Source organism: Miscanthus floridulus, chromosome 1, assembly GCF_019320115.1.
Source record: "Miscanthus floridulus cultivar M001 chromosome 1, ASM1932011v1, whole genome shotgun sequence".
NCBI classification, from domain to species: domain Eukaryota; kingdom Viridiplantae; phylum Streptophyta; class Magnoliopsida; order Poales; family Poaceae; genus Miscanthus; species Miscanthus floridulus.
In genome coordinates this window covers 25,267,872-25,295,570 of record NC_089580.1, presented here as the reverse complement: position 1 = coordinate 25,295,570, position 27,699 = coordinate 25,267,872, and the positions used below count along the sequence as shown (strand labels likewise).

At 45.4% G+C, this 27,699-nt stretch overlaps 1 protein-coding gene and 1 pseudogene across 2 annotated transcripts; one reads left to right on the top strand and one right to left on the bottom strand.

Annotated features, from left to right (window-relative positions):
* The first annotated feature begins 14,081 nt into the window (after window positions 1-14,081).
* On the top strand, window positions 14,082-15,001 carry LOC136461867 (late embryogenesis abundant protein D-34-like; annotated as a pseudogene).
* Window positions 15,002-22,025: 7,024 nt separating this feature from the next.
* LOC136461740 (uncharacterized) lies at window positions 22,026-25,303 on the bottom strand. 2 transcript variants are annotated; one of them, XM_066461080.1, is made up of 10 exons: window positions 25,144-25,303; window positions 24,898-24,957; window positions 24,754-24,793; window positions 24,168-24,346; window positions 23,586-23,624; window positions 23,413-23,499; window positions 23,206-23,266; window positions 22,635-22,759; window positions 22,469-22,560; window positions 22,026-22,381 (listed from the first exon to the last, which is right to left on the bottom strand). In XM_066461080.1, exons 1-10 carry the CDS (start codon window positions 25,189-25,191, stop codon window positions 22,264-22,266), a joined length of 849 nt encoding a protein of 282 aa, XP_066317177.1. In that variant the 5' UTR covers window positions 25,192-25,303; the 3' UTR covers window positions 22,026-22,263. The 2 variants fall into 2 exon arrangements, with proteins under 2 accessions (XP_066317177.1, XP_066317237.1); XM_066461140.1 differs by having other exon boundaries at window positions 22,469-22,523.
* Window positions 25,304-27,699: the final 2,396 nt, after the last annotated feature.

Genomic DNA, 27,699 nt, shown 5'->3' with positions numbered 1-27,699 from the left:
CAAGCAGCAGAAGGTCCTTTTTTCCCCCGCTCTCTCTCATGCACCTACTTTTCAATGTCTCTTGTCTTGTCTCTTTGCCTACCTTGCGCGGTCTCATCCTTGCCTACCTCCGTTGTCCCATCGAACTAGTCACCTTGTCGGGCTGCCCTCGCTGGCATTGCCCTACGCGCGCCTTGGTCGGCCACCCACATGCGCTTGCTTCCTCGTTGGCCCCGCTCTCATCCTTCTAGACCTTGGCTGCACTCGCTGTAGCAGCTGCCCTAGTGCGCCTTAAGCCGAAAGCTGAGCTGCCACTGTCGTTTTGCCTCCTCCCCGCGCATGAGCACTTGGTCCACTCTGGACTGCTGCCCCATGTCACACACCATGCCTGGAGCATCGCCCCTGCATGAGCACCAGCACCCCTCCTCGCTTCTCCTCTCACGCTGCCAGCAGCAGCCCTTCCCTGCACAGGCACTCTGCTATCTCCAAGCCCGCCAGTAGACTGCCCTTTAGCTGGTGCGCTGCATTCCATGTGCCCAAGCCCATGCTGCTGCCACATGCCACCGGTCCTCCCCGCTCCCGGCTCCCTGCTCGCTACCCCACAGCGCCGTCTCCAATCATGCCACGGCTGCACCACCGTTGCAGCGTCTCGCGCCCGTGTTGCCGTGCCTCCCACGGACGACCATGACAGAGAATTGACTCAAGGTCGCACCCACAACCGTTGCTCCGGTGTGACCTCCTGCAAGCGTCGGTGGCCATTTCCATCGCTGGCCACCACACACGAAGACGTGCTCGAGCCCTGCTATGCCCCACATCACCACAACCACAATGCCACTGCCAGTGCACGCACGCCATGGACGCCACGACCGCCCTCCCTTTCGGTCCAAAATTCATCATGCACAAGGTATATCCCTCCAATTCCTTGAATCCCTAGCACCATGAGGAAGCTATAGAAAGCTTCAAAGTGGATCAGAAACGATTAGTTCAATGGTGTGCATGTGTGTGCCATTTTTGTCATTGGCCGCCGCTCACAGTCCTTCCATGGACGCCGCCATGGGTGTGTCCATGTCTAGCTCGGCTCGGAGCACCCCCATGCCTAGCTTGACCTATAGCGGCTCTGCCTCGACCTCCTATGCCCTACACGTATGCTATTAGGGGTAGAACCAGGCCCGATGTCCTCGTCGTCATGTGCGTCGTTCGCCATCGCCCCTGCACATCGCTGCCGCGCATGGCCAAGCCACCATGGGGTTTCTCTGGTGGTGCCATTTGCACCCACCGGTGTGGCGTGACCCCACATAGCCCTCGCACCACCATCCTACTGTAGTGCTTTTCCTAGCCGAGCTTGGCCGCCGAGCGGTCGCTGCACGCCGACGTGCTCTGCTCTGGTGCTTGTGAGGACTAGGGAATGGAGAAGTCAAAGGTTTCCAAGGTGCTGGGTACAAATTGGACGACTCATATAAATAGCGCTTGTGGATCTTGAGTTGAATAGAGGTAAACACAGGGTCCTTTTTGCTAAACAACCTAGTCGGTTTGGGCTCATCCGTGTTGGGCCAGCTTGCCCTGCCTAGGCCGTTCGCCATGCCTGGGCCGTGCCTGCACCGCGCATGGGCCTGCTGGCTAGGCAGCAATCGCCGCACCTTTGGGCCACGACCTGGGCCGTCGACCACGCACCCGCTTGGACCATTCTGGGCAGCTTGCGCTGGGTCATGTGCGCGTGCTATGTTTTGGGCCACCGCGCGCCCATCCGTACTGGGCTGCTGGGCCAGTTAGTTGTCGTCAGCCCCTTTTTCATTTTGAGGTATTTTCTAATTTAATGCTGAAGCAAACTTGAAAAATCAGTAGCAATTTGTGTAGTGGTCTAAAAATTGTGAAACCAGTTTTGTGGAGTTCCTAAAATCATGATCTATCTACTAGTATATTTTGTTCCCATAGTTTGATAATATTCTTGGACGCCATATAATTAATTGAGATATTTAATATTATAAAAATATAAACTTGTAGAAATTGTTGTGATAAATTGGTGATAGTGTTGGATCTAAAATTTTTATGATAGGTTTCTAGCAATATTAGCTGCTCACTGTAATTTTTGTAGCTCCATAATAATTAGTTCACTAGGTAGATGATGATACCCTATTTCAAATAAAGATTAAATCGATAGAATAGAATAAAGAAACAACCTTGGTTGATATAACTAAAATGGTTGTTGGGAAATAACACCTTATCCAACAACGTGTATATGTAGCGAATATAAGGACGCACTTTTAGTAATGCTCCCGTAGAGGCCATAAACCCACAAGCCAGATAGCCTTGCATATCCTTGGAGTCTTTTCTTTCCTTCTGTTGGATAAGTCTTACTGAGTACAATTGAGTACTCAGGGTTTTATTCCCCCTGTTGAAGGTGACAGGCAGATGCTAGAGCTGACTCTTGTGTGTGGACTCCTCCTGGTGGGCTCAGCGGAGATTCCTTTATGCTGTGATCGTAGTTTTTATTTATAACTCTTACTAAATGTTTTTATAAATGAAAGTTTTATAATATGTTGTCCTAGTTACATGTCCATGCTTCATCATGCCATTAATAGCTATTATGTCCGCTGTAATTCTGATCACATGTTTATATTCCACTGTTCAATTAAATTATTCGTAACTCTGATAATATGATTTCATTTCACTGTTATAACAATAAATGTTATTCTCTAATGTACATGTAAAGTGATGTAAGAAATGGTTAAGAATGATGTAAGCTTTATTCTCTCATTTGTGATCCTGATAGAAAAACGTTGATTTTTGGGTTCTCCCCTAGGGTGTGCCCGATGAAACCGAGTAATTTGGTGTTCTCCTTTGGATGCTTAGTGTCTAATAGAAGACGAACACTCCTAAGAGGCATTAGATTAGGCGGTTCTACCACATGCACCGGTGGTGACTAGATGACCGGGAAGCGCACGGGCTATGAAGGGACCGGGCCTGGCTGTGGCGTGGACCGAGGTGGTGAGGAAGAAGAGGGGACGCCGGTGCAGGACATGTGGGTGCTCATGAAGGAGAGCCAGGCGGCGAACTACGGAAGGCGCAGCGACGACGGAGGCAAAGCAGCGCGGGTCAACGCAGCTTGGGCCTGCTGCTCGCACGGCAGGCGTGATGGCAGGAGGCACTGTGACACAGGCCTAGGCGCTTGTGCGAGCGACGATCGGCGACCAGAAGGTGTTGTGGTCCAGCACGGCAACACGAGCTCAGCGCACGAGAGGCAATGCGCCGACCGAAGGGGGAGTGGGCACTCATGCACACTCGAGGTGCGCCCTGGGTGGTGGCGGGGATGCTGGCGCGTGGGCACGGGAGGAACCGTGGGCGTGAGGATGAGCAAGGTGGGACTGATCCATGCACGGGCTCGGTGAGAGTAAGGAGAGCGGTGGCGTTCTAGGGCAAGGTGGCTGTGGGCATGCTGGGCAAGGGGTGCGGACAGCGGTAGCCATGAACGGTTGTAGCCAAGCAGGAGGGGATGGCACAACTGAGGGGCTGGGGAGCGGCTGTAGGAAAGGAGAAACAGTAGCTAGGAGGAGAAAGAGGAGCGGCAGTAGCACTCCTCCATAGATTCGGTCACGGCGACGATGGCGCAAGGCAATAGAGGGAGGCGAGCAGGGGAGGGAGTGAGAAGCCGATCTGGCTTGGCTTGGCCTTATCCTGACACGCCGTGACTACAGAAGAGGCGGCACATCACCGGCACTGGCACGGCATGGCCTACCTAGGCGTCCTCAGCATAGAGGCCAGCACAGGAACACACATGGCTGGGTGATGATGGTGCAGACATGGCATGTTGTCACAACAGCGCAAGCAGAGGTAGACAAGGACAAGCAAAGGCAGACAAGGACAAGACCGAGGCAGCAGAAAAATAGAGGGAGGGGGAGCAGCGTGAGGCTCGGCAGAGTCAGACAGAAATAGGTAAAGCAGGCAGAGATGATGTGACGAAGTGGGTAGATGGATGGTGGCGCTTAGCAGAGGCGTGGGCACGACAGAGTCATGCTCCCATTAAAATTTAGACAAGACGTCGCTGGGTGCAGAGCCACGACGGGAGATGGGGCGATGCATAATTGCAAAGCAAGGTGAGTATGTTGTACGCCATGCTAAGAAAAGTAAATGAAGCTGTTGTGCTATCTCTCGTCTGCTATGTTCTTTCACACCAATCATGTTAAATTTATGAGGCGGCCAGACGGGCAGCTGTCACGGGTACGTTACCAAATTATCACAGGGACTAAAACAAGCCTATACATAATGACATGTCACTAGACCAAGGCTTTTCAACTTAGCATGCTTATCAAAATAAACACATGAGTATATATATATATATATATATATATATATATATATATATATATATATATATCGTTCTATTTATTAATGGATTTTATTTTATTTATAAACTTTGCTTTTCCTGCTTAATCTAATAGAACAAACCATTCGCCATTTACTTGCTAGATTCGTTATTAGACATTTTAAAAACTTTTATGCCCTAGGTGAATCTACTCAGATATTTAGTTAAGTCTATCAAAGTGAACCACATAAGACTCGCTCATCATTCCATGCGTGTTTTTAAAATCCGCCGTTCAATATAATTCGCCAAAATGACGCTTTTAAACATAAGCTATTTTTTTAAATATGAGAAAATCATTTCGGTAAATCCTCTTAGGTCTAATCCTTGGTGCTAAGCAAGCTCGTAACACCAGAGGTGTTATAGCCGGCCCCCAGTAGCCTGCCCTCGTGAGCCGATGTGGCAAGCACGCTGGCTGCGGTGACACTAGCCAGGCGAGGACAGCGAGATGGCATGGATGAGCGGCGCATGCTCGCAGTGCGCCTTGGTGGTGGTGGGGATGCTGGCACGCGGGGCACGGGAGGAGCCATAGGAAGGCAGCGCTGCGGAGTCACAGGGTGGCTCCTCGGCACCGGTGGTAGGGCGTGTGACGACGGCGGGGATGTTGCGGTGGCATGGCCGTGGCAGGGACGCGGCATGGGGCAATGTAGAGGGGCTGTGGCCAGAGGTGGAGTGGTGCGAGGAGGTGCACGGACTCAGCGCACATGCGCGCCCTCTCAAGATGGGGGGAAAGCTAGCAACGGCGGGTAAGAGGCGCGGCATGGCGACACGGTGGCTCAGGCGACTACGGGCATGGCAACTCGGACCTAGCCATGCAAGAGGAAGAGCGAAGAGCCACACGCAGCTCGGGCGTGCCTGCATGTGTGGTGGCTAGGCAGTGGCGTTGGCGGCTGGTAGCAGAGAGAGGGAGAGCAGACAGAGATAGTATAGAGCAAACGCGAGGATGGTAGCGCTTGAGCTCAGCCCTAAGCTAGTCCATGGTGGATGTGTGCTAGCAACAGAGCGAGAGAGAGCAGGGGAGGGGAAGAAGGGTGGCTCTGTGCACGGTGCATCGGTGGGGAGGACACACGAGCGAACTCAATGGCCTTCCTATAGGGTGTTTTTGAGCAAAGCTACGAGAAAGCATGCGCACATGGCCTACTGTGTTTGTCTAGTACGGCAGTAGTACCCAGCAGAGAAAAGACAAGTAGAGGCAGGCAAGCAGAGAAAAAGAATGAGCAAGCAATCGGCTCAACAGCACGGCATGACGTGAGTAAATCGGGTGATTGATTCCACGCGGGGACGCACCACCGTTGTCCCAGGAGCCGGAACCGATGGCCACTACGTGATGACTGCTAAGCGGCACGGATGCACGATGGGGTAGATGGATCAAAAGGCGAGGAACACGCCACAATCACCAGCGACAATGTCACAGCGGCCATGCATATTTTACAAGTTTCTTTCTTTTTATTTTACCAAAATATATAAATTATTATGTAATTACAAATATGTCATTATTTCTTTATCACTAACATCCATACACACATGCATATATTTATCGCATGTTTAAACGTATACTTATCTATAGAGATACACTCGGGAAGAAATGAGTTTGTACACTACTTTAATTAATATAGCAACCTAATGGGAACGGGGATCCTGATCTTCCGTTAGGTACAGGTAACTATCGTTGTGGCGGAGAATGACACACCAATCCGGCTTCAGATCAAAAGATCGAACCCTGCAATCTTAGCACCACAACTCCTCTGGTTATCAACCGAGACACGTATCCAGTTGACCTTGCCAAAAATGCTAATCCTTGCTTGCACAACGAAGAACACAAGCAAGAATAAGAAAGAAAGCAACCAAATTACAGATGAATGATTAACATCACAAAGTTAGGGTCTCACAAACCGATGAACGGCGAAATTATTCTTGATAGATTAGTCTAAGCAAAACCCAAAACCTAATGTCGGCAGTGGTGTATGATTATAAAGGTCTTAGGGTCGTCACCTACCCTAGACGCGCCCCCTAATGGGCCCAAACACGATACACGGTCCAACGGACCAAAAGACGGTGTGACAGCACCCTGACAAATTCTGGACGCTGACTTGTTTTGACGATTCCTGTTGATTTCGAAGGGCTTTTGATGTGAGACCAATTGGATTGGCTTCCTTATCAAATTAGCTTTCCAATCATATGTGGATTATTGAAAATGGAGTCTGGATGCGTCCTGGGTGATCAGTTTAAGGCAGACTAGTCCTGGAGGCCGAGGCGGACTCAAAATCAAGTTGGATCGGGCCTCCGATTTCTGTTGGACGTCCTTGCTGGTCATCATCGCCTCCACCATGTCCTCTAAGTCCCTCATGACCCTATCCAATGTTCCTAAGCAAGATAACATCATTAGGTAGTAGTCTATTCTCAAAAGTATGAAAAGGATCGCTTAAGAACGAGCTCACCTCTAAATTGAGTTGACGCATTCGAGCCTGGGTCGTTGGACCTTGCATGACAGTTGGAGGATCAGCGGGTACATCCAAAGGAGTGATGTCCTCATCATCCTCCCCCTCTTGAAATTGAGTCATCCTTGACTCAAGCTCATCTTCTTCTCCCAAATAAGGCTTCAGATCTGCAATGTTAAAGGTGGGACTAACCCCAAACTCGGGTGACAACTCAAGTTTGTAGGCATTATCATTTATTTTCTCAATTATCTTATAAGGACCAGCAGCTCTTGGCATTAATTTAGACTTACGCAGTTCAGGAAATCTATCTTTTCTCAAATGTAACCAAACCAAATCACCCGGTTCAAGTTTAATTTCTTTTCTACCTTTACTACAAGCAATTCTATACTTTTCATTCATTCTTTCAATATTTGCTTTAGTTGTTTTGTGCAACTTACGAATGAAATCAGCACACTCTCTAGCATCACTATGTGTTCTTTTAGTGGTAGGTAAAGGCAAAAGATCAATAGGAGTGTGAGGGTTAAAACCATGCACTATCTAAAAAGGACTTACCTTGGTGGTAGAATGTCCCGCCCTGTTATATGCAAACTCCACATGCAGCAAACACTCTTCCCATATCTTCAAATTGCACTTCAAAATTGTTCTCAATATGGTGGACAATGTTCGATTCACTACCTCCGTTTGCCCATCAGTTTGGGGATGACATGTTGTAGAAAACAGCAGCTTGGTCCCAAATTTATTCCGCAAAGTGCGCCAAAAATGACTTAAGAATTTTGTATCGCGATCTAAAACAACAGTAGAAGGTATACCATGCAAGCGAATGATTTCTTGAAAGAAAAGGTCAGTAATATGAACAGCATCGTCGCTCTTATGACAAGGAATAAAATGTGCCATCTAAGAAAAATGATCAACCACCACAAAAATACTATCCCTCCCCCTCTTAGTCCTTGGCAAACCCAACACAAAATCCATAGATATATCGGCCCAAGGAGTAGAAGGAATAGGAAGAGGCATATACAAACCATGTGGGTTCAACCGTAACTTAGCCTTTTAACATGTGGTGCATCGAGCCACGTACCGTTCTACATCTTGCCTCATCCTAGGCCAAAAGAAATGTGTGGACAGCACCTCCTCTGTCTTCTTAGCTCCAAAATGTCCCATCAATCCGCTTCCATGTGCCTCCTGCAATAACAAAAGATGAATGGAGCCAACTGGAATGCATAGACGGTTAGCTCTAAATAAAAACTCATCATTGATCATAAACTTATTCCATGTACGTCCATCTCTACAATTAAGCAACACGTCCTTAAAATCAGGATCAAGCGCATATTGTTCTTTTATTGATTCAAGCCCAAAAATCCAACAATCAAGTTGGGACAGCAATGTATATCGTCTAGACAAAGCATCAGCAATCACATTATCCTTCCCTTTCTTGTGTTTGATAATATAAGGAAAAAAGATTCAATAAATTTAACCCATTTAGCATGCCTACGATTCAGATTATGTTGAGAGCGAAGATACTTAAGTGATTCATGATCAGAATGAATAATAAATTCTTTAGGCCACAAATAATGATGCCACGTCTCTAAAGAACGGACAAGTGCATACAATTCCTTATCATACGGTGAATAATTCAGAATAGGACCATGCAATTTTTCACTAAAGTAAGCAATGTGTTTACCATCTTGCATCAAACACACCCCCAATGCCAACTCCACTAGCATCACATTCTAGCTCAAAAGTCTTACCAAAATTTGGAAGTTGCAGCAATGGTGCGTGTGTGAGCTTGTCCTTCAAAGTGTCAAAGGACTCCTCACGTGCCTTTCCCTAATAGAACACCACCCCTTTCTTCACCAACTCAAGCAACGGGGCAGCAAAGGTGCTAAAATCTTTGACGAAGCGGCGGTAGAATCCTGTAAGACCAAGAAAACTCCTCACCTGTGTGACGGTTTGGGGAACCGGCCAGCTCTTTATAGCTTCAATTTTCATCTTGTCCACCTCAATTCCCTGTGGAGTTACAACATAGCCAAGAAAAGAAACTCGGTCCATGCAAAAGATGCACTTCTCAAGGTTACCAAATAAACGTGCATCACGTAAAGCATTAAAAATAGCACGTAAGTGATCCATATGTTCATCAAAAGACTTGCTATAAATCAATATATCATCAAAGTAAACTACCACAAAATGACCAATAAAAGCTCTTAAAACCTCATTCATTAAGCACATGAAAGTGCTAGGAGCATTTGTCAAACCAAAAGGCATTACTAACCACTCATACAACCCGAATTTGGTTTTAAACGCAGTTTTCCATTCATCTCCAAGTTTCATTCTAATTTGGTGGTAGCCACTTTGCAAGTCAATCTTGGTGAAAATTATAGAACCACACAACTCATCAAGCATGTCGTCTAGCCTAGGAATAGGATGACGATACCAAATAGTAATATTATTGATGGCTCTACAATCAACGCACATATGCCAAGTTCCATCTTTCTTAGGAACCAAAAGTATAGGAACAGCACAAGGACTAAGGCTTTCATGTACATACCCACGGTCCAAAAGGTCTTGGACCTACCGCTGAATTTTCTTAGTCTCTTCAGGATTGGTTTGATAGGCAGCTCGATTGGGCAAGGTTGCTCCCGGAATCAAATTGATTTGATGCTCTATCCCTCTCATAGGTGGTAGCCCCGGGGGTATCTCAGCTGGAAAATATCCTCATACTCCTACAAAAGGTTAGTGACAGCAGGAGGCACCGAGCTAACAATATCATGAAGTGAAAACATAGCTCATTTGCATAGCAAATATTATCATCAGAAATTTTAGCAAAGTCACATTTTGTTGCAAGCATAACACCACCCTTCAGTTTAATCCCCTCGGCCTTAGAATTAGATGTAGACTTATCCTTTTTAGGTGGGAGAATAGAATTAGCAACTTGCTGATTTTTAGATTGAACATCATTCAAACTAGCAGTGCGTTCTCTATCAGCTTGTACAATTTGAGTAGGGGTCAAAGGTACCAAAGTAATTTTCTTTCCTTTATGATCAAAGGTGTATTTATTACTTCTACCATGGTGTGTAGCATCATTATCATGTTCCCAAGGATGACCCAATAAGAGTGAATAGGATTGCATAGGTACCACATCACAATCAACAGAATTAGCATAAGAACTAATGGAAAATGAAACTCTGCAAGTTTGTGTTACCTTTGCTTTTCCAGAATCATTTAGCCACTGAATATGGTATGGACGTGGGTGTGGGCGTGTGGTCAAGCCAAGCTTCTTGACCAATTCAGAACTCACTAAATTATTATAGCTACCTCCACCAATAATGACACGTGCTCGACGGTTGCTGATGACGAAGAAAATCTAGAACAAGTTATGGCGTTGTAGCTTTTCAGGTTGCTGGACTTGTGAGCTAAGCACCCGCTGCACAATGATGCTCCGATAGGCCATCATGGCCTCGTCACCAAGGACTTCACCGTCCTCCTCATCTGCATCTTGGTATTCTTCATCCTCAATGTTAGAGGTGCTGATGTAACCATCTTATGTAGCAATATATGCCTGCTAACTTGGGCAGTCCTTCTGCACATGGCCAATGCCATGGCAGCGGTGGCACTGAATGCTCGAAGTGTGTCCCATCAATGCAACTGATGAGGCACTCTTGGTAGGCACATGCAAAGAATTTTTACCTGAATCTAAAGGTCAAGCGGGAGGTGCCTTAGGTATAGTGGTAACTCTAGAGGTTGTTGGTCGCTTGCTCGCTGGTGGAGGCGGTCGAAAAGTGGTTGGCTTGCTTAGCCTTGAAGATAGTGCCGAGCGTGGTGTGTATGTGGTGCTGACCTTGCTCTTGCTCTGTTGTTCACGCCCCTGCAATTCCTTTTCTACAAGCATAGCAAACTAAAACAACTGGTTGACAGTGTTAAATTCTTTATAATCAACAATGTCCTGAATCTCATGCCTCAAACTCGAATAAAAATGACAAATGGAATCTTTGTTCCCCTCGACAACACTACAATGCATCAATCCCTTTTGGAGCTCACCATAGTAATCCTGTATAGATTTATCTCCTTATTCTAAATGCATCAATTTCTTACGCAAGTCTCTATGATAAGGAGGTACAAAGTGATCACGCATAGCTACCTTAAGTTCTTCCCACAAACTAGGTAAAGCATCTTGTGCAGCTAGCCCATTCCACCAAATAATGGCAAAATCCTTAAACTCACTAGTAGCTTGTCAAACTCTATGATGCTCAGGCACAAGGTGGGCGCTAAACTTTTGTTCTACTGTCATCTCCCAATCAAGATATCCCTCAGCATCATAATGACTCAAAAAGATGGTATTGTAAACTTAATCTTAGCATAAGGATCATCGGGCACACGATGATTATTACCTTGATGGTGGTGGACACCACCCATACCTATCGTGTTGCGATGAAGACGTCATCGTAATCTTGCTTGTCAGAAGGCTGCTCGATCTATGTTCCCACTAGCATCATGCACCATGTCTTCTGGCAAGAGACCATCGGTGTTGCTACCGGAGATGTCATTATTGCCCACCACAAAGGTTTCCAACTTAGTAACCTTGTCGGTTAGCCTAGAAATTCGTTTGCCCAATCTCTCCATGATGTTGCCAATGTTGAGTTCAATGAGTGCATCAGTGACGGCCTTCCTGACGGCCTCATTCATCCTTTTTTGGGCATCCTCTACAACAGCTTGCAGTTGCTCTTGGCTAACACACTCATTGGAACCCTTAGGATTGTTATCTCTAGTCTAATCATCTCCTGCCATTGTAAACACAAAAATAGAAACAAACAGTAAAAGTTATCCCTACCAAATGACTACGTGGTTGCAGTTGCAATGGTGTCACTTTTCACAGCAAGTGGAAGTGTCTTACCAAGCTCTTACAAAGTTCTTACCAACACAAGCAGTGGGCGGTACAACCAGTGGCTGGTTCGTGATACCTGTGAGGCAGTGGTACCGAGATTGCAAGGCCCTTTTTCTGTACTAATCTAAAGAGTTTATGGAGCTTGGACGGCACACAAAGAATAATATGTATATCTGGCACACAAGTCAGTAACATGAAGTAATGTTGAATTATAGTCTAAAGTACTTATTCTCGTTGCTGGTCTAAATTGTTCCAAGTACCAGGTGTGCAACAAACAAGTATGGTGGATAGCAAGGTGACAGGTGTGTGAAAACAAGTATGATGGATAGCAACAGCAACACAAACAAGGAACAAGACAGCACACGCTAACACAGCTCACTTTGGCCTTCTCTATGTGCTCCTCTAGATATTGTTCCTCTTTTGTCCCTCTCTTTTTTCTATTTTTTTGGGCTGTCGTTGTTTTTTTTGGAAAATTTTGACCTTTTTTATTTTTTTGATATTTTTCCTTCACTTAGGAGCACAAAAGAAGTAACCATAGAAAATATGAGCCTAAACAAGTGAAAGACGTGGCCTGTGGAAATTTCAGAAGATGTGCTCAAAATCGACAAAAAGCTTGTGACCACGAAAAGAGGATCTTGTGACCAGTTTTTGACCAAAATAAAAATCTCCAACCCCGGCGGTGCAGTGGATGGATGGATCCAAAAAATTTTCTGATCAATTTTGATATATGGAACGTTGAAATCCGAGTTCGTATGCGAAAACTAAACCAGTTTTAAGAATTGGCTCCGAATTAGAGGATAAAACGGAAACAATGTGCGCAAAATTGGTCACGACAGCAAAGATTTGATGGAAACGATGGGGAAAAACACACAAACTGGACTCTAACATGACCTAACCAGCAACAAGACCTCGACTAGGACACAAACTCAACACGACGGACTCTAAAACTGAAATATGCAGAGGCTATGGCACGGAAGGTTCTAGGACAGGAAAAAACAAGTATGGCACTGGACTATGGGACGAAAGCGAAACACTCAAAACTAGAGGATAAATGTGAACCTGATAGTATACCTTAGCTCTGATTACCACTTAATGGGAATGGGGATCCCGATCTTCCGTCAGGTACAGGTAACTATCGTTGTGGCGGAGAATGACACACCGATCCGGCTTCAGATCGAAAGATCGAATCCAGCAATCTTAGCACCACAACTCCTCTGGTTATCAATCAAGACACGTATCTGGTTGACCTCACCAAGAAGGCTAATCCTTGCCTGCGCAATGAAGAACACAAGCAAGAACAAGAAAGAAACCAACCAAATTGTAGATGAATGATTAATATCAGGAAGTTAGGGTCTCACAAACCGATGAACAGCGAAACTGTTCTTGATAGATTAATCTAAGCAAAACCTAAAACCTAATGTTGGCGGCGGCGTATGATTATAAAGGTCTTAGGGTCATTGCCTACCCTAGACGTGCCCCCTAATGGGCCCAAACATGATACACGGTCCAACGGATCAAAAGACGATGTCGCAGCACCCTGACAGATTCTAGACGCTAATTTGTTTCGACGATTCCTATTGATTCTTAAGAGCTTTTGATGTGAGACCACTTGGATTGGTTTCCTTATCAAATTAGTTTTCCAACCATATATGGATCATCAAAAACGGAGTCCGGATGCGTTTTGGATGACCAGTTTAAGGCAGACTGGTCTTGGAGGCCGAGGCAGACTCGAAATCATATTGGATCGGGTCTTCGATTTCTGTTGGACGTCCTTGCTGGTCATCATCGCCTCCACCATGTCCTCTAAGTCCCTCATGACCCTCTCCAATGTTCCTAAGCAAGATAACATCATTAAGTAGTAGTCTATTCTCAAAAGTATGAAAAGGATCGCTTAAGAACGAGCTCACCTCTAAATTGAGTTGACGCATTGGAGCCCGGTAGTCTATAGCGCATACGCCGAGAGGTAAACATGATGAGGTCGATCCAATGGCCGGCCAAAAGCCCAAAACGGCAATGTCGCACCGCGCTGCGCTTATGCAGTGTACTGCTTGCAACACGGATACGAGACAAGGGTCCCCGGGCGCACCTTTTCGAGTGCATGCCTCCACCCGTCCACCGTGAGCGTTCCGCAAGGTTCCGCGTGGATGGCACCTGTCGGAGCGAGGGAACCACGGGCAAGTGGAAAACGCCCCCCGCACACCAAACGCCATGGCGCCTACAAAGTCAGCTCCACACCCCACACGTAGCCCCGCCGGCTCCTTTGCGTGTCTTCGCTTCGTGCCTCCCTACCCGCCGCTCTAGCACGCGGCCAACCTATTATATTGCGCACCAACCCTACCGGACGCATGCAGATGCCGATTCTCAGCACGATGCAACCCACTAGCTAGCAGTCGTACGTAGGTGCAACATGGTGGAGAAAGAGATCGACATGAGCCAGGGGCAGCCGAGGAGGCCACAGCAGGCCAAGGACCTGCAGCACACGCAGGAGCAGCCCGTCAAGTACGGCGACGTGCTGGACATGTCAGGCGAGCTGGCCCAGCGGTGCGTGGCTCCGAGGGACGCCGCACTGCTGTAGGCCATGGAGCAGTCCGTGCTCGGCGAGACGCAGAGGGGCGGGCCCACCGCCGTGCTACAGTCGTCGCAACAGTCAACGCCAGCGCGGGCCACATGGGCAAGGCCCAGATCACGGGCCCCGTCGCCGACGCCGGTGCCATCGTCATCGAGGCCGAGCTCGCGGGCCGCCGCGTCGTCACCAAGTCCATCGGCGGGCAGGTGTGGCGAAGATGGTGACCCCGGCGCCGGTGGAGATGACGGACCCACTGGGCGTGCTGGACAAGGACGCCGTCACGATCGCCCGCGCGCTAGAGGCCATGGTCGCGATGGCTGGGGACAGGCCGGTCGACCAGAGCGACGCGTCGGCCATCCAGGTCGCGGAGACATGCACCACGGGGTCCCACGCCACCATCCCCGGATGGGTGGCCACGGCGGCGCAGTCAGCGGCTGATCAGAACGCCCGTGCCTTGTGCGACGAGGACAATATCAAGCTCCGGAACGTCCTCTCGGTGCGTGCGATCGCTACTCTGCTTTTGTCATTTTCTCGATTCGTAGTTGTAGCATGTAGGCGAAGTGTTTTGGACTGTCAGTGGTGACCATGAGTTGTGTGGCCATATGTACGTGCAGAACGCGAGGGAGAGGCTACCGGTGGACAAGGGGGCGACGCGGGAGGACGCCGAGAGGGTGGTGTCCACAGAGATACGGAACAAGCTGGACATGACGACCACGTCGGGCGGCGTGGCGGACACGGTGACTACAGCGGCCCGGCTCAACCAGGAGCGCCCAAGGCCATAGGTCGTGGCCTTATCCCACGTGCTCTTAAACCTGGCTTGATCTGCTTCTGTTTTTATCTGGAACAGTGTTTTTCTCTCACGTATTCTTCCAGATCTATCTGGACTCCTCTAAATTTCTCCAAAATTCCTCCAAGTGAACGGGGCCAGGAACAGTGGAAACGTGCCACGAGAAGCCTGCGTGCTGCGCAGTAGCGCGTGTAGTTGTTATTACTCACTACGAGAAACCTGCGTGCTTTCCGCTTGCAGAACTACAACTTGTAAAAATATGCGAATGACACTGTGTCCACAGTGTATATCAATAAAAACATTGCGAATCAAGTTCTGTAAATTGTGTCTCCGTTTCAGCGCCTACGTGAAACAGGAACGAGAAAAATTCGGCAAAAGGGGGATCGAAAACAGGTCGGATCCCGTATTTCATCGGGGAATTCCTACTTTCTCCTGTATTTTTTCGCGACGCACTCTGCATCTCGCTTCTCCGAGAACCGCTACATGTACCTCTCGACTCTCGTCATCTGCTGTAGTGCTACTCCTCCTCACTTGCAGCCACATCTTGCAGCATGTAGATCAGCCTGCTTGCGCAGCTCATGCTGAGGATGATGAGAGCTGTTAGGAATTTAGGAAATTTAATTATCAGTTTAATCTAAAAAAATAACATCAGCAGGTTTGTGACGACATATATGTGCATGTGTATATTTTTTATGAACATTACAGCTTGCAGAGATGACATACTGGTGAATGCAGTTAAAACACAAAGTACAGAAATCACAGAGAATAGACTGTACCCAGCGGAGGGTCCCATGCCGAGGGCATCGGAGGCTCCATTCACACTAGTCGACATAGTGCGTTGCTCGAAGTCATGAACCACAGTCGATGCAGGAAGATGTTCACAGTGCAGTCCCATGAACGGATCACCAGGAAGAAGACGCCTTGACGTTCCACAGGCAATCACCGGAAAGAAGATGTACGTGGATGAGCAGTCACGGATCGCTCCCAAAAACCTAATTGCCGCTCACCCTGTGCAGGGTTCTCAGGCGGACGAGGGTTGCGGAGGCACTGCTCTCTCGCTACTCCGTGCGCACAGAGTTACGGGACGGGAAAGCCAGGAAGCTGCTGATCTGTGGTTTTCTCGGGAGTGGTTTTCGAGAGAGGGGGTCTAGACTGATCGGACTTTGGATATATGGCTGCGACAGGGGAGGAGACGAAGGCAGCGGAGAATCCCAGGAGACGGGAAGCGGAAGAGACGGTAACTGACTCAATCAATTCGCCTCCACCATCAAGGAGCGAAACTCCCATGATAATATGGATTTAAGTGGCAAAAGACTAGCCATGCCCGCCCGCCCGCTCGCTCGCCTGCCATGGCCTCGGCCCACGCCCACGCCCACGGCCAAGCTGGCGGCAGCGCGTGCGCATGTGTGGCACGCCTTTATCATTTTCTCAGCTTCTCAATTTAGATGAATAATTTCCAACCATATAAACTAAGTCAGCGTTCAGTCAAAATCTCATATGGTATTAAGCCATACAACACTTAATGTTATGTACCATAGAGTTTTATTTGATTCATTAAATATTATATGGGCCAAGCCCATATTATATTCAATAATCCCCACCAAACTCTAGGGTTTGTAACAAAGTAGTCTCAGAACCACATTTCTTTTATATACCAGTGTTTCGATGGAGACTGTTAAGTTGAACATCTATCTAGAACAATAGTTTCACTCAGTCACAACTGAACAATGGACTAAGTCTTGAATTGACAGTTTTGTGTGAGGTGAATGTCACTAAAGTCCTAAGCCGATACTGGGCAGCAAAAGGCATCCCCTCTATTTGAAGCATATAAGTCATACTTCAGTGACTTTCATGAGTATTTAGAGATCACCCAAATCTCATAGACTGTGACCAGCAGTCTGACTCATATAGGTGTGTTTCTCAAAAGATATTCTGTAGGACAACATCTTTACTTTGACAAGCCACTTGGAACGTATTAAGGCAAAAGCCAGCCTGCCTTATAGAAAGGAAAGATATGCATCAGAAATGAGTCTTACTAAGGATCTTTCCTCACAATTTACTGCTAGCTTGTTTCACTGTCCTACTTCACAGGATCTCTGATCATATAGAACAGGTTACCACTAGCAAGATACATGAGCGAACTAATGATCTGGGAATATCCCAACTGATCCCTTGCTATTCTTCAATTTTTCCTCAATAGCACGCTAGGGTCATAAGGTGTAGGAGCAGGTGCACAATCACTGAACCCAAAGCGACACAGCACCTTTTTCATATAGTGGGTTTGTAACAGAGTTACCCCACCATCATCTTCACTTAGAAGCTTGATATTAAGAATAACATCAGCCTCTCCCAAATCTTTTATGTCAAAATTTTTAGATAGAAATTCCTTCACCTCCTCGATCACTTTGAGGCTGAATCCAAGAATTAGTATGTCATCAACATATAAGCACAAAATGACTCCTTCACTCCCACCATACCGATAGTACACATATTTGTCAGCTTCATTCACAACAAAGCCAGCAGATGTTAAAGTTCTATCAAACTTCTCATGCCATTGCTTAGGAGCTTGTTTTAGGCTGTATAATGACTTTAATAATTTACACACCTTGCCTTCTTAACCATTTGCTACAAACCCATCAGGCTGATCCATATAGATCTTCTCCTCCAACTCTCCATTTAGAAAAGCTGTCTTAACGTCCATTTGATGAACGATAAGACCATAAAAGGCTGCCAAAGAAAGCAAAACTCGAATTGTGGTCAATCGGGCAACCGGTGAATAAGTATCAAAGAAATCCTCACCTTCCTTTTGAGTATAACCCTCGGCCACAAGCCTTGCCTTGTACCTCTCAATAGTACCATCAGGCCTAAGCTTTTTCTTGAACACCCATTTGCAACCTATAGGCTTGCACCCATAGGGACGATCAACTATTTACCAAGTTCCATTAGACATAACAGAATCCATCTCACTCCGTACTGCTTCCTTCCATAAGTCAGCATCAGGAGAGGAATATGTCTTTTCAATGGTCGTTGGTGTGTCATCTATAAGGTACACAATATAGTCATTACCAAAATACTTTGCAGATCTCTGTCTCTTGCTTTTTTTGATGACTATAGTGTCATCCTCCTCAGGATTTTGCACATAGGGTTCCTCAATTTATTCTATCAAAATAAAATTTTCATGCTCATGGGGAATTATAAATTCATGACTAGTTGTGCTAGGTGCATTTTCATGGAAAACTCATTCTAAAAAAATATAGCGTCTCTAGATTTCATGATTGTATCAACAGCCATCTCAGGAACACTAGAGTTTATAATTAAAAATCTATAACCCACGCTGTGAATAGCATAACTAAGAAAGACACCATCAACAGTCTTTGGTCCAAGCTTTCGCTTTTTGTTTATTGGCACATTCACCTTTGCCAAACAACCCCAAGTTCGCAGGTAAGAGAGATTTAATCTCTTCTTCTCCCATTTCTCGAATGGTGTGATTTCTTTGTTCTTTGTGGGCACTCTATTCAGGACATGACACGCTACAATATAGTCTCACCCCACCATTCCTTAGATAGCCCCGTAGTCTTCAACATGGCATTAACCAAATTAATTAGAGAGTGGTTCTTTCTCTCTGCAATCCCATTGGACTGTGGTGAGTATGGTGGCGTCCTCTCATGAATAATTTCATGCACCGCGCAAAACTCAAAAAATTCATTTGAGAAATATTCTCCCCCGCGATCGGACCGCAAACGCTTTATTTTCTTCTCAAGTTGATTTTCTACCTCAGCTTTATAGACCTTAAAATAATGCAATGTTTCATCTTTTGTTTTTAATAAATACACGTAGCAAAATCTAGTATAATTGTCTATAAATATCATGAAGTATCGTCTACCGCCTTTAGTCAATTCGCCATTCATTTCACATAAATCAAAATGAACGAGTTCTAATGGTGCTAAGTTTCTCGCCTCAGCAACCTTGTGAGGCTTGCGCGGTTGCTTTGATTGCACACACACCTGGCACTTAGAATCTTTGACTAAGTTAAATTTCGAGATTAAATTCAGATTTGCAAGCCGCGTGAGACAGTCAAAATTAATGTGACAAAGTCATGAATGTCATATATTTGACTCATCCGAAACATTAACATTGTTCACTACTTTATTACACACATCATCAAGCAAAGATAAGCGGAACAAGCCTCCGCAATCATAACCTTTTCCAACAAATATTTCATGTCTCGATACAACACACTTATTGGACTCAAACACAATTTTAAAGCCATCGCGACACATCTAAGAAGCGCTAACAAGGTTCTTTTTATAGAGGGGACATGTTGCACGTTCTTTAACAGCACCATCTTTCCCGAAGTAAACTTCAGAACGACCGTACCAGCACCAAGAACACGCGCATGCGAACCGTTTCCCATCAGCAAGGCTCCACTCCTGCCGGCCTGATAGGAAATAAACAAAGAAACATCAGCACACATATGAATATTAGCACCGTTGTCCATCCACCACTCAGGTGAAAGACAAACTGAAAGAACAAAGGATAAAGGATTACCATACCCAGATGTTTCTCCTCTAGTTTCGCTAATGACCATGTTTACTGATTTCTTTTCTTGCTTATATTTGCGGTCTGGGCACGCACTTGCCCAATGCTCATCACTTCCGCAAACAAAGCAACCTCCACCTTTCTTGTTGTTTTTCTTATTAAAATGTGCAGTCTGCTTAGGCTTTGCATTGTTGTTCTCTTGCATGTTCTTCTTCTTTTTATTACGAGATGCAAATGAGTTTTTCTTCTGCACCATATTGGCAGCGGAAGACTCAACTCATTTTCCACGATTGTTTTTTGCTCTCGCCCTCTCCTCAACATCAAGAGATCCAATAAGCTCAGCCACATTAAACTCTTGTCTCTTGTATTTTAGAGAAGTAGCAAAATTCCTCTAAGAAGATGGCAGCTTAGCGATTATACCGCCGACCACAAACTTGTCGGGCAACAGACATGGAAAATATTCTAGTTCCTTCTCTAGCGCCTGTATCTCATGAGCCTGCTCGATCACAGAACGGTTTTCAACCATTTTGTAGTCATACAGCTGCTCCATAAGGTACAACTCACTACCAACAACAGAAATTCCAAACTTTGCCTCAAGAGCATCCCATAACTCTTTGCCTGATGTGCAAGATATGTAGTTTTTCTCATACTTGGGATGAAGTGCACTAATCACGGCGCCTCGAAACAGGTTATCGGCAGTCAAGAACTTTCGCTCCTCCTCAGTAGTAAACTGTTCAGGCTTTTCCTGTGCGGCGTGATAGCAGTTCATCGCAGTCAACCACAATACCATCTTGGCACGCTATATCATGAAATTCTTGCCATTGAAATTATTTGGCTTCAAAGCAACAGCAAAACCACTGACAAAAAATTGCCTAACGTTAGGTTTTTGGATGGTTAGGAATTTAGGCAATTTAATTATTAGTTTAATTCAGAAAAATAACATCAGCAGGTTTGTGATGACATATACGTGCATGTGTATATTTTTTATGAACTCTACAGCTTGGAGAGATGACATACTGGTGAATACAGTAAAAACACAAAGTACAGAAATCACAGAGAATAGACTGTACCCAGCGGAGGGTCCCATGCCGAGGGCATCGGAGGCTCCATTCGCACTAGTCGACATAGTGCGTTGCTCGAAGTCACGGACCACAGTCGATGCAGGAAGATGTTCGCAGTGCAGTCCCACGAACGGATCACCAGGAAGAAGACGCCTTGACGTTCCGCAGGCAATCACCAGGAAGAAGATGTACGTGGACCAGCAGTCGCAGATCGCTCCCCAAAAACCTAATCCCGCTACTCCGTGCGCGCAGAGTTACGGGACGGTGAAGCCAGGAAGCTGTTGATCTGTGGTTCTCTCGGAAGAGGGGGTTTGGACTGACCGGACTTCGGATATATGGCTGCGACAGGGGGAGGAGACGAAGACAGCGGAGAATCCCAGGAGACGGTAACTGACGCAGTCAATTCGCCTCCACCGTCAAGGAGCGAAACTCCCGTGATAATGTGGATTTAAGTGGCAAAAGACTGGCCACGCCCGCCCGCCGCCTGCCTCGGCACGGCCCGGCCGGCGGCGGCGACGACGCACGCGCGCGTGGCACGCCTTTATCCATTTCTAGCTGAGTCAGCGTTCAGTCAAAATCTCGTATAATATTAAGCCATACAACAATTAATGTTACATACCATAGAGTTTTATTTAATTCATTAAATGTTATGTGAGTCAAGCCGATATTATATCCAACAAGCACCGGTAACTGCAGGTCCAAAGCTCGCCAGCTCGTGCTGCTGCACCAGCTCGTGCTGCTGCATCTCCATACTGGAGTCTTGAGCTCGGCCCTCTGCCGCTCAAGTTTGCTGGGACGTCTGGACAAGGGCACGAGCCACGAGGCTATGGGCGGACGGAGATTCACGGCTGGGGATCACCAGTAAACCGTGCTCGAATGGGTTCTTGACTTATGGCAGCAAGGAGCGGAGGAAGAAGAAGGCCGTAACATAAGACAATGGGAGAGAGAATGGCGGCGGACTACTCGCCGTGTCCAAGGAGATTATGTGAAGGTGGTGTTCTCGCTGCTGACGCCTGACGAAGATGGTATGCCCATCGGGATGCACGGCGTAGCACTGTAGGAGGCGCGACGTGTTCGCGCTTGAAGGGCGACTCGGGAGCTCCCGCCACGACCACACCCCGCCCTCGTCGCCGTAGTCAGGCGGCATCGTCCGAGGGTAGAGCAGCTCGAAGGAACCGGCAGTGTGAGCAGAGCCTACTGCAGTATTTTTCAGCGAACGAACAGCGTTTTTCTCTCGCAACAAATCAACATAAACCAAATTTCAGCGAAACAAACAGACAAGCATGTGGCCTGCATCTGCGAATGGCAAATCTCGATATGATACATCACATTCAAAATGAGTACATGACTGATGACGAGCACATAACTGCTCCAACCAAATCACCAATTCAATTATTAAAAACGCAGAGCACCAGTATAGAGGATAAGTTGCTGTATATTCACCATATGCTGTGCAACTTGATTTTGCTGTCTTACTCTTTACACGCTAACCAAGAAACCCGGTCTCCCTCCAAACGTTAAAAAAAATTGAAGAGCTTTCAGCTAAGGTTTCTAACAACAGTTTGTGAAATTCCTTCTCTTACATCTACATTAACATTGGGGAGCTTTAACTCTTCGATAACTTGTCTAGGAATACATCAAAAGCTCGCTGAATTGCCTAAACATCTGTCAGAATTATGGATGATACAATCATGACATAGGCCAGGAAGAAGAACATGACAATCTGGATGAAGAACTTTGGGTTGTCCCTCAAACTTGGGCCCGCCACTGATCTACTGCTTGATAATACAAGAATAAACTTTCTGTCATGCACGCTCAGCGGCAAGTAAGAACAATGCAACAGATACATGGCTTTATCATACCTGGCGATGCGCTGTGAGAGTCGATGGAATGGCAGACTCTGAATGAAAACAACACCTGGTCCCGTGAGAGATGTTGTTAGCTGGTTATCACCCTTCATGAGACAATGTTTCTTAGGGATTGTGAGCATGAACAAATAACAAGGAGACATGAAGGAATGATACTGACCCCAAAGACTGCTCTTCTAAGCTGGTTAGGGTTCTTCAACTGGAAGTTAATGGTGGTTGTCATAGCCACAATACAAGCAGCATCAACAGTAATAACCTCTCGGGGAGCAAGGATTTTCTGCATGACTGAAAATTGAATAGCAAAATATCCTAGTCACATCCCATCACATGTTACCAGTCAAGAATAACCAGCTAAATGAAAAGAATGATATGAGATCATGTCTTGTTCATGGAAAACAAACTGAGGTACCAAGTGGCCGGTTTGCTATATTTAAATTATTGTAGTTACCTAATGATGTACACGTAAACTAAATTATATATCACTGTAAGTGTTTACCTTGTTAACAACATCCGTATCTGTTAATGCATAATGTGCCAACCTAATGTTGCACTACAAATCATATAATCTTTCAGAGTATCCTAAACGCCTAAACCATTTACAGCAATGAAGCTCATCTTTTAAGCCTAATACTTTGCATCCATCCAATTCGCATTGCTACATGGTAGATGGCATTGCATTCTCATATACTGATATCTATCTCACTATGTGACAAGTGCAAAACAGTCTGTACCTGATCCACCGCCAACAAGAAAAGCCATCCCCTGGCCCCTAAGTTTTTGTTTAAGGATCACCTGGGAACAAAAATTTGTAGAGCTTCAAATTCCAGAATGCAACTTAGCAAGAAACCATTGATAAAACAACAAAAACGGTACAGATCCCATCATATCCAAAGCACTAATATCCAAACTAATAATATAATTCAACAAAGTTAACCAACCTCTGCACCAATCTCAATATTCCGTGGTCTTGGCTCAACTGTACTAGAGACTGACACATCATTGACCGAACATAGAAAAGCATCTGCCTGCGATAGTAATTAAGCATATCAAGTTCTCTTAATTTTCAAGCAAAGTTCTCTTGATTTTCAAACAAATTGAGACAGAAACTAACCTGGCAAAGAAGTTCTCCACCAAAGTTTGCTAGATCTACCTGTAACAGACGCAAGAAACTACGATCAGACTAAGATACAATTCAAGTACTATATCAATGCACAATTATAATGCCAATGCCTCTAATACTGAGCACATTCCATAGCTGCAGGCATGCTTCACATAAATCTGGTAAGAGGTAGCTAAATGGCAAACTGTGATGTATTCTTAACACTTTGTAATCATATGTATACGATCATACAGTTAGGTTAGCAAAGGTTGGTGTCTAATCTAATGAAAAAATGTATTCAAGTGGATGGTTAAAATTCAACAAGAGGATTAACAAATTCTCACCTGACATATAAAAGATCACAATTTCAAAGTTGTAGAGGAATCACCAAAATCAACAGCTAAGTAGCTAACAAATACAGTCTTGAATTTGTTAGCATAAGAGGACAATAGTGATTTATTTCACATTAGAAAATTATCGCATTGTTAGGCAGGGGAGCAAGGTAGGGGTAGCAGCTCATAGCTACATTGCACAAGAAAGAAAAGGTGATACTAAGAGAAAAGTTAAAACATAGAAGAGAAGCAAAATACTAACCGGCAGTATCCTCCCAGGAAATGGTGCAGCAATCCCAACATATCCATCATCAGATCCAGAATTAAAGAAAACGGTGCTGCTTACACTTTTCCCAAAAATCCACTGCCACACGCCTCCATCATTTTCAGGCAAGTAATTGTTGTCCATCTGCATGTTCCCAGACATGTAGCACATTGTACCTAAAGAAAACAACAATGATGACTGATGAAATAATCGCTATTCACATGCTAACAATTTCTAGGGCTATATGCCTATATGACACAATTTTTTGTTACACAATATATATGTAAGTATGTAACAGATAGTTCTCAGTAACTACCGACCAGAAGGTTATCATTATCAGTAACTACCTACCAGAAGGTTAATCCGTTGGGAGTTACAGGCAGGGTTTACTGCCAAAAGGAAAAGTAGACACTAGAGCTGCATACTTTTGTACGAAGATATAAAAAACATACAACTGGTCTATTTCTGCCACATAATGACTAGTTAGCACCCTATTTACTAGGTTTAGTTCAGCTGAAGGTCACAAACAAAGATACTTAGTTGAGCAGGCAAGCTGCAGAGCATAAGGACTGAATCCAGTTACCGGGTTTTGCAGTCAGCTTCTCCTGAGACTTCAGCATCACCTAATAAAAATCATTTGCCCGCAACAATTCCAAGTGATTACGTTCAATTTATGTGAAGAAAGGAACTACAAGTGTGCAGAACAGATTTGAGCACCAGAAACTACCTGCAGGACCTGCACATCTCCACCGGATATCTGAAACGCTGTCACAGATCCTTGCTGGCTCTGAAACCATCCCACACAGTTCAAACCGAATCAGACGAGACAAACACAATCGGAGCCCATGAGCAGCGGATCGGATGGATCCAGCCCGCGAGCTCGAATCCAACCCTAACATCCTACGCGGAGATGAGGCCATCATCACTCGAGAAAAAAAGGACAGATCGTCCAGGGGAGGGCAGGAGCGCGGACCTGGTAGACGTAGGGCTGGAAGGGAGTGGAAAAGAAGGGCGCGGCCATGGCGGTGACCTTCTGGAAGCTTCTGGAAGGGTCACTGGGCGCCGGCTCGGCGAGTCGTCGTGGGGTTCGGGGAAGTTGCCATTCGGCGGAGCCGGCGAGCTGCTCTTTTGGGTTCTCTTCTGAGCATCTTAATTACGAGGAGAACTTTTTTTATTTGTTTTATTTTTGTTGCCACGTTGGCTTATCCAAGCCGTTGATTGTCCGATGGTGGTGCTTGATGCGCGAAAGGTGGTACGGTGGTGCTCCCGTGGCCTGTCCACGCAGGCCCCCTGTGAACGTGGCGGCACGCCATTGGTCTGAATAACTTGCCACGACGTGTCCAATGTACAAACTGCTGCGTTTTCATGTCAAATTTGTGGATTTTAGTCTTTTCTCGCTTTTTATTCGTTCTGTACGTTATATTTGTCTCGATTATTGCCGCGATAATGAAAATATAAAATATAAACGTAGTGGTACATAATGCAAAGAATTTCGTTTCAAAAAAATACAAAAGGAAACAAGCACCCTTCAACTTCAACGGGTCAATAAAAAAACTCACGTTCTATTTGGGTCCATGCAGCTAATAGCTACTCCCTTCGTTCTAAATTATAAGTCGTTTTGTTTTTTATTTAGATTTTGCTATATATTTAGACATATGTTATATCTAGATGTATAGCAAAAGTAATATAAAAATATCAAAATGGCTTATAATTTAGAACGAAGAGAGTAAATTTTTTTTGCAGGGGTTAGTAATAATTAGCTCCTTTAGATTTAAACAGGTCCAGCTAATAATTTAGCTAATTATTATCTAATACCCAACTAACAAATATCTTCCTAGTTCAACCAAATTAGCTAATAGTAGCTAACAGTTAGCTAGCTAATGTTAGCTATGAGCTATGAGCATTTAACTAGTTAATTATTAGCAGCTAATGGATTAAATAGGACCTTAAATGTCCCCATCATCTTAAGATCGTTAGCTCTATTTTTTTATGACTTGTTCTACTACTCATTTGGCCGTTCATATGTGATAAGATGCAAGAGGATTGTCACGAGTCCGCAAATACTCACTATGCTATTTTAAAGTTGCTCGCAGACAAATCTACCCTCATCCACATATATTCGATGTTGTGTGTACACCAGAATATATGGACTTAAAACCATATTTGGTGGAGCTCCATTTGTAGATTTTTTTTTTTGATATGGGTATTTGTAGTTCCAGGAAATCATAGATCTTGAACGGGAAGCATGTCAAGTTCATGTAACTCGTCTCGTTTAATAGATTAAATATATAAATATTTAAACCACTTTATTTCAGCCTATAAATTGTAGATCTAGCATGAATGTTGGAGCTAAAGCTATGCCAAACAAACCCTTAGTGTCATCTATTTACATCACGACCACAACAAAAGGTTGACATTTTAATAGAGTTAATTACCTAAGTCCTTGTATCAACTATATATGTTGCTTTGGTTGAACCAGAGCATCCACCAATCACAATATACAAAATACAGATGACTTAAACTTACACCATCAGAGTAACATGAGTCACTAATGTGTATGATAAATATAGTGTATGTTTTTTATATAGTTTTATTTCTATCCGAGTTCATATGACAAGATTATGACTTTTATGGGATGTGCATAAATGGTAAATTACGTCAATTCAAATGGTGAAAGAGAAATCCCACCAATCAAGTTGGAGAAACTAAACCTCACTGTTTTAATGGGGAGGAGTATGTTTTATGCATTTTTCAGACAATTCCTTTTAGAAGACAAATTAAAAATGATTTTTTTAAAAACTATTCTTCTTAACGAACATCACACTCAAGACATGCTATGTACCGTTTAAGCAGCACGAACCTTTATAGTAAGAGCCCATAAACGTGCGAAGAAGAGTTCCACTAGACTCAAATAGCGAGGACAAGTTACTAGCAACCGTCACTACACTGCTCCTTGGTTGCCGGTGTCATTTCCAATGCCGACAAGCTCCTCTGATGAAGCCACCCCATTCAAAAGTGGATTTTTCCAAGTAATATCATCGAACATTTCATAAATGAAATCGATTTGCTCTGAGCAATGTCATCAATTGTTCCATCAATGAAAATGATGGAAAAATGATTTTGTTGTGGACATGTTACCAATTGTTCCACAAACAAAATTCAATCATACCAGCACAAACAGATGGAGCCACAAAATAGGTAAGAGGAATGTCGGGGACCAATACTAGGGTACCCGAAGAGGAGGAGCTAATGACCATCAACGTTGATTCGTCCGCGCGATCAAGAGCGCGACTACACCGCTTGACGGGTCCCGCCTCGTCCGGCCACCGAGGCCATGGGCACTGTCTCGTCTGACCCCCGAGGGTTGACTCTGCCTCGGTGGGCGCTGCGGCCGCGGGCCCCGTCTCGCCCGACCCCCGACGGTTGGCTCTGCCTCGGCTGACTCCCGAGGGCTAGCTCCGCCTCACCCGACCCCCGAGGGTTGGCTCCGCCTCGCCCGACGTCTGAGGGCTGGCTCCGCCTCGTCCGA

Bases quoted from the DNA above. Each gene is read 5' to 3' on its own strand.
- LOC136461740 (XM_066461080.1), bottom strand. From the start codon at position 25,191: ATGGCCGCGCCCTTCTTTTCCACTCCCTTCCAGCCCTACGTCTACCAG. The intron at 23,625-24,167 runs GTTAGTATTTTG...CGTCTGTTACAG, and splicing joins TTCCTGGGAGGATACTGCCG to GTAGATCTAGCAAACTTTGG. The intron at 23,500-23,585 runs GTTAGTTTCTGT...TTACTATCGCAG, and splicing joins GTGGAGAACTTCTTTGCCAG to GCAGATGCTTTTCTATGTTC.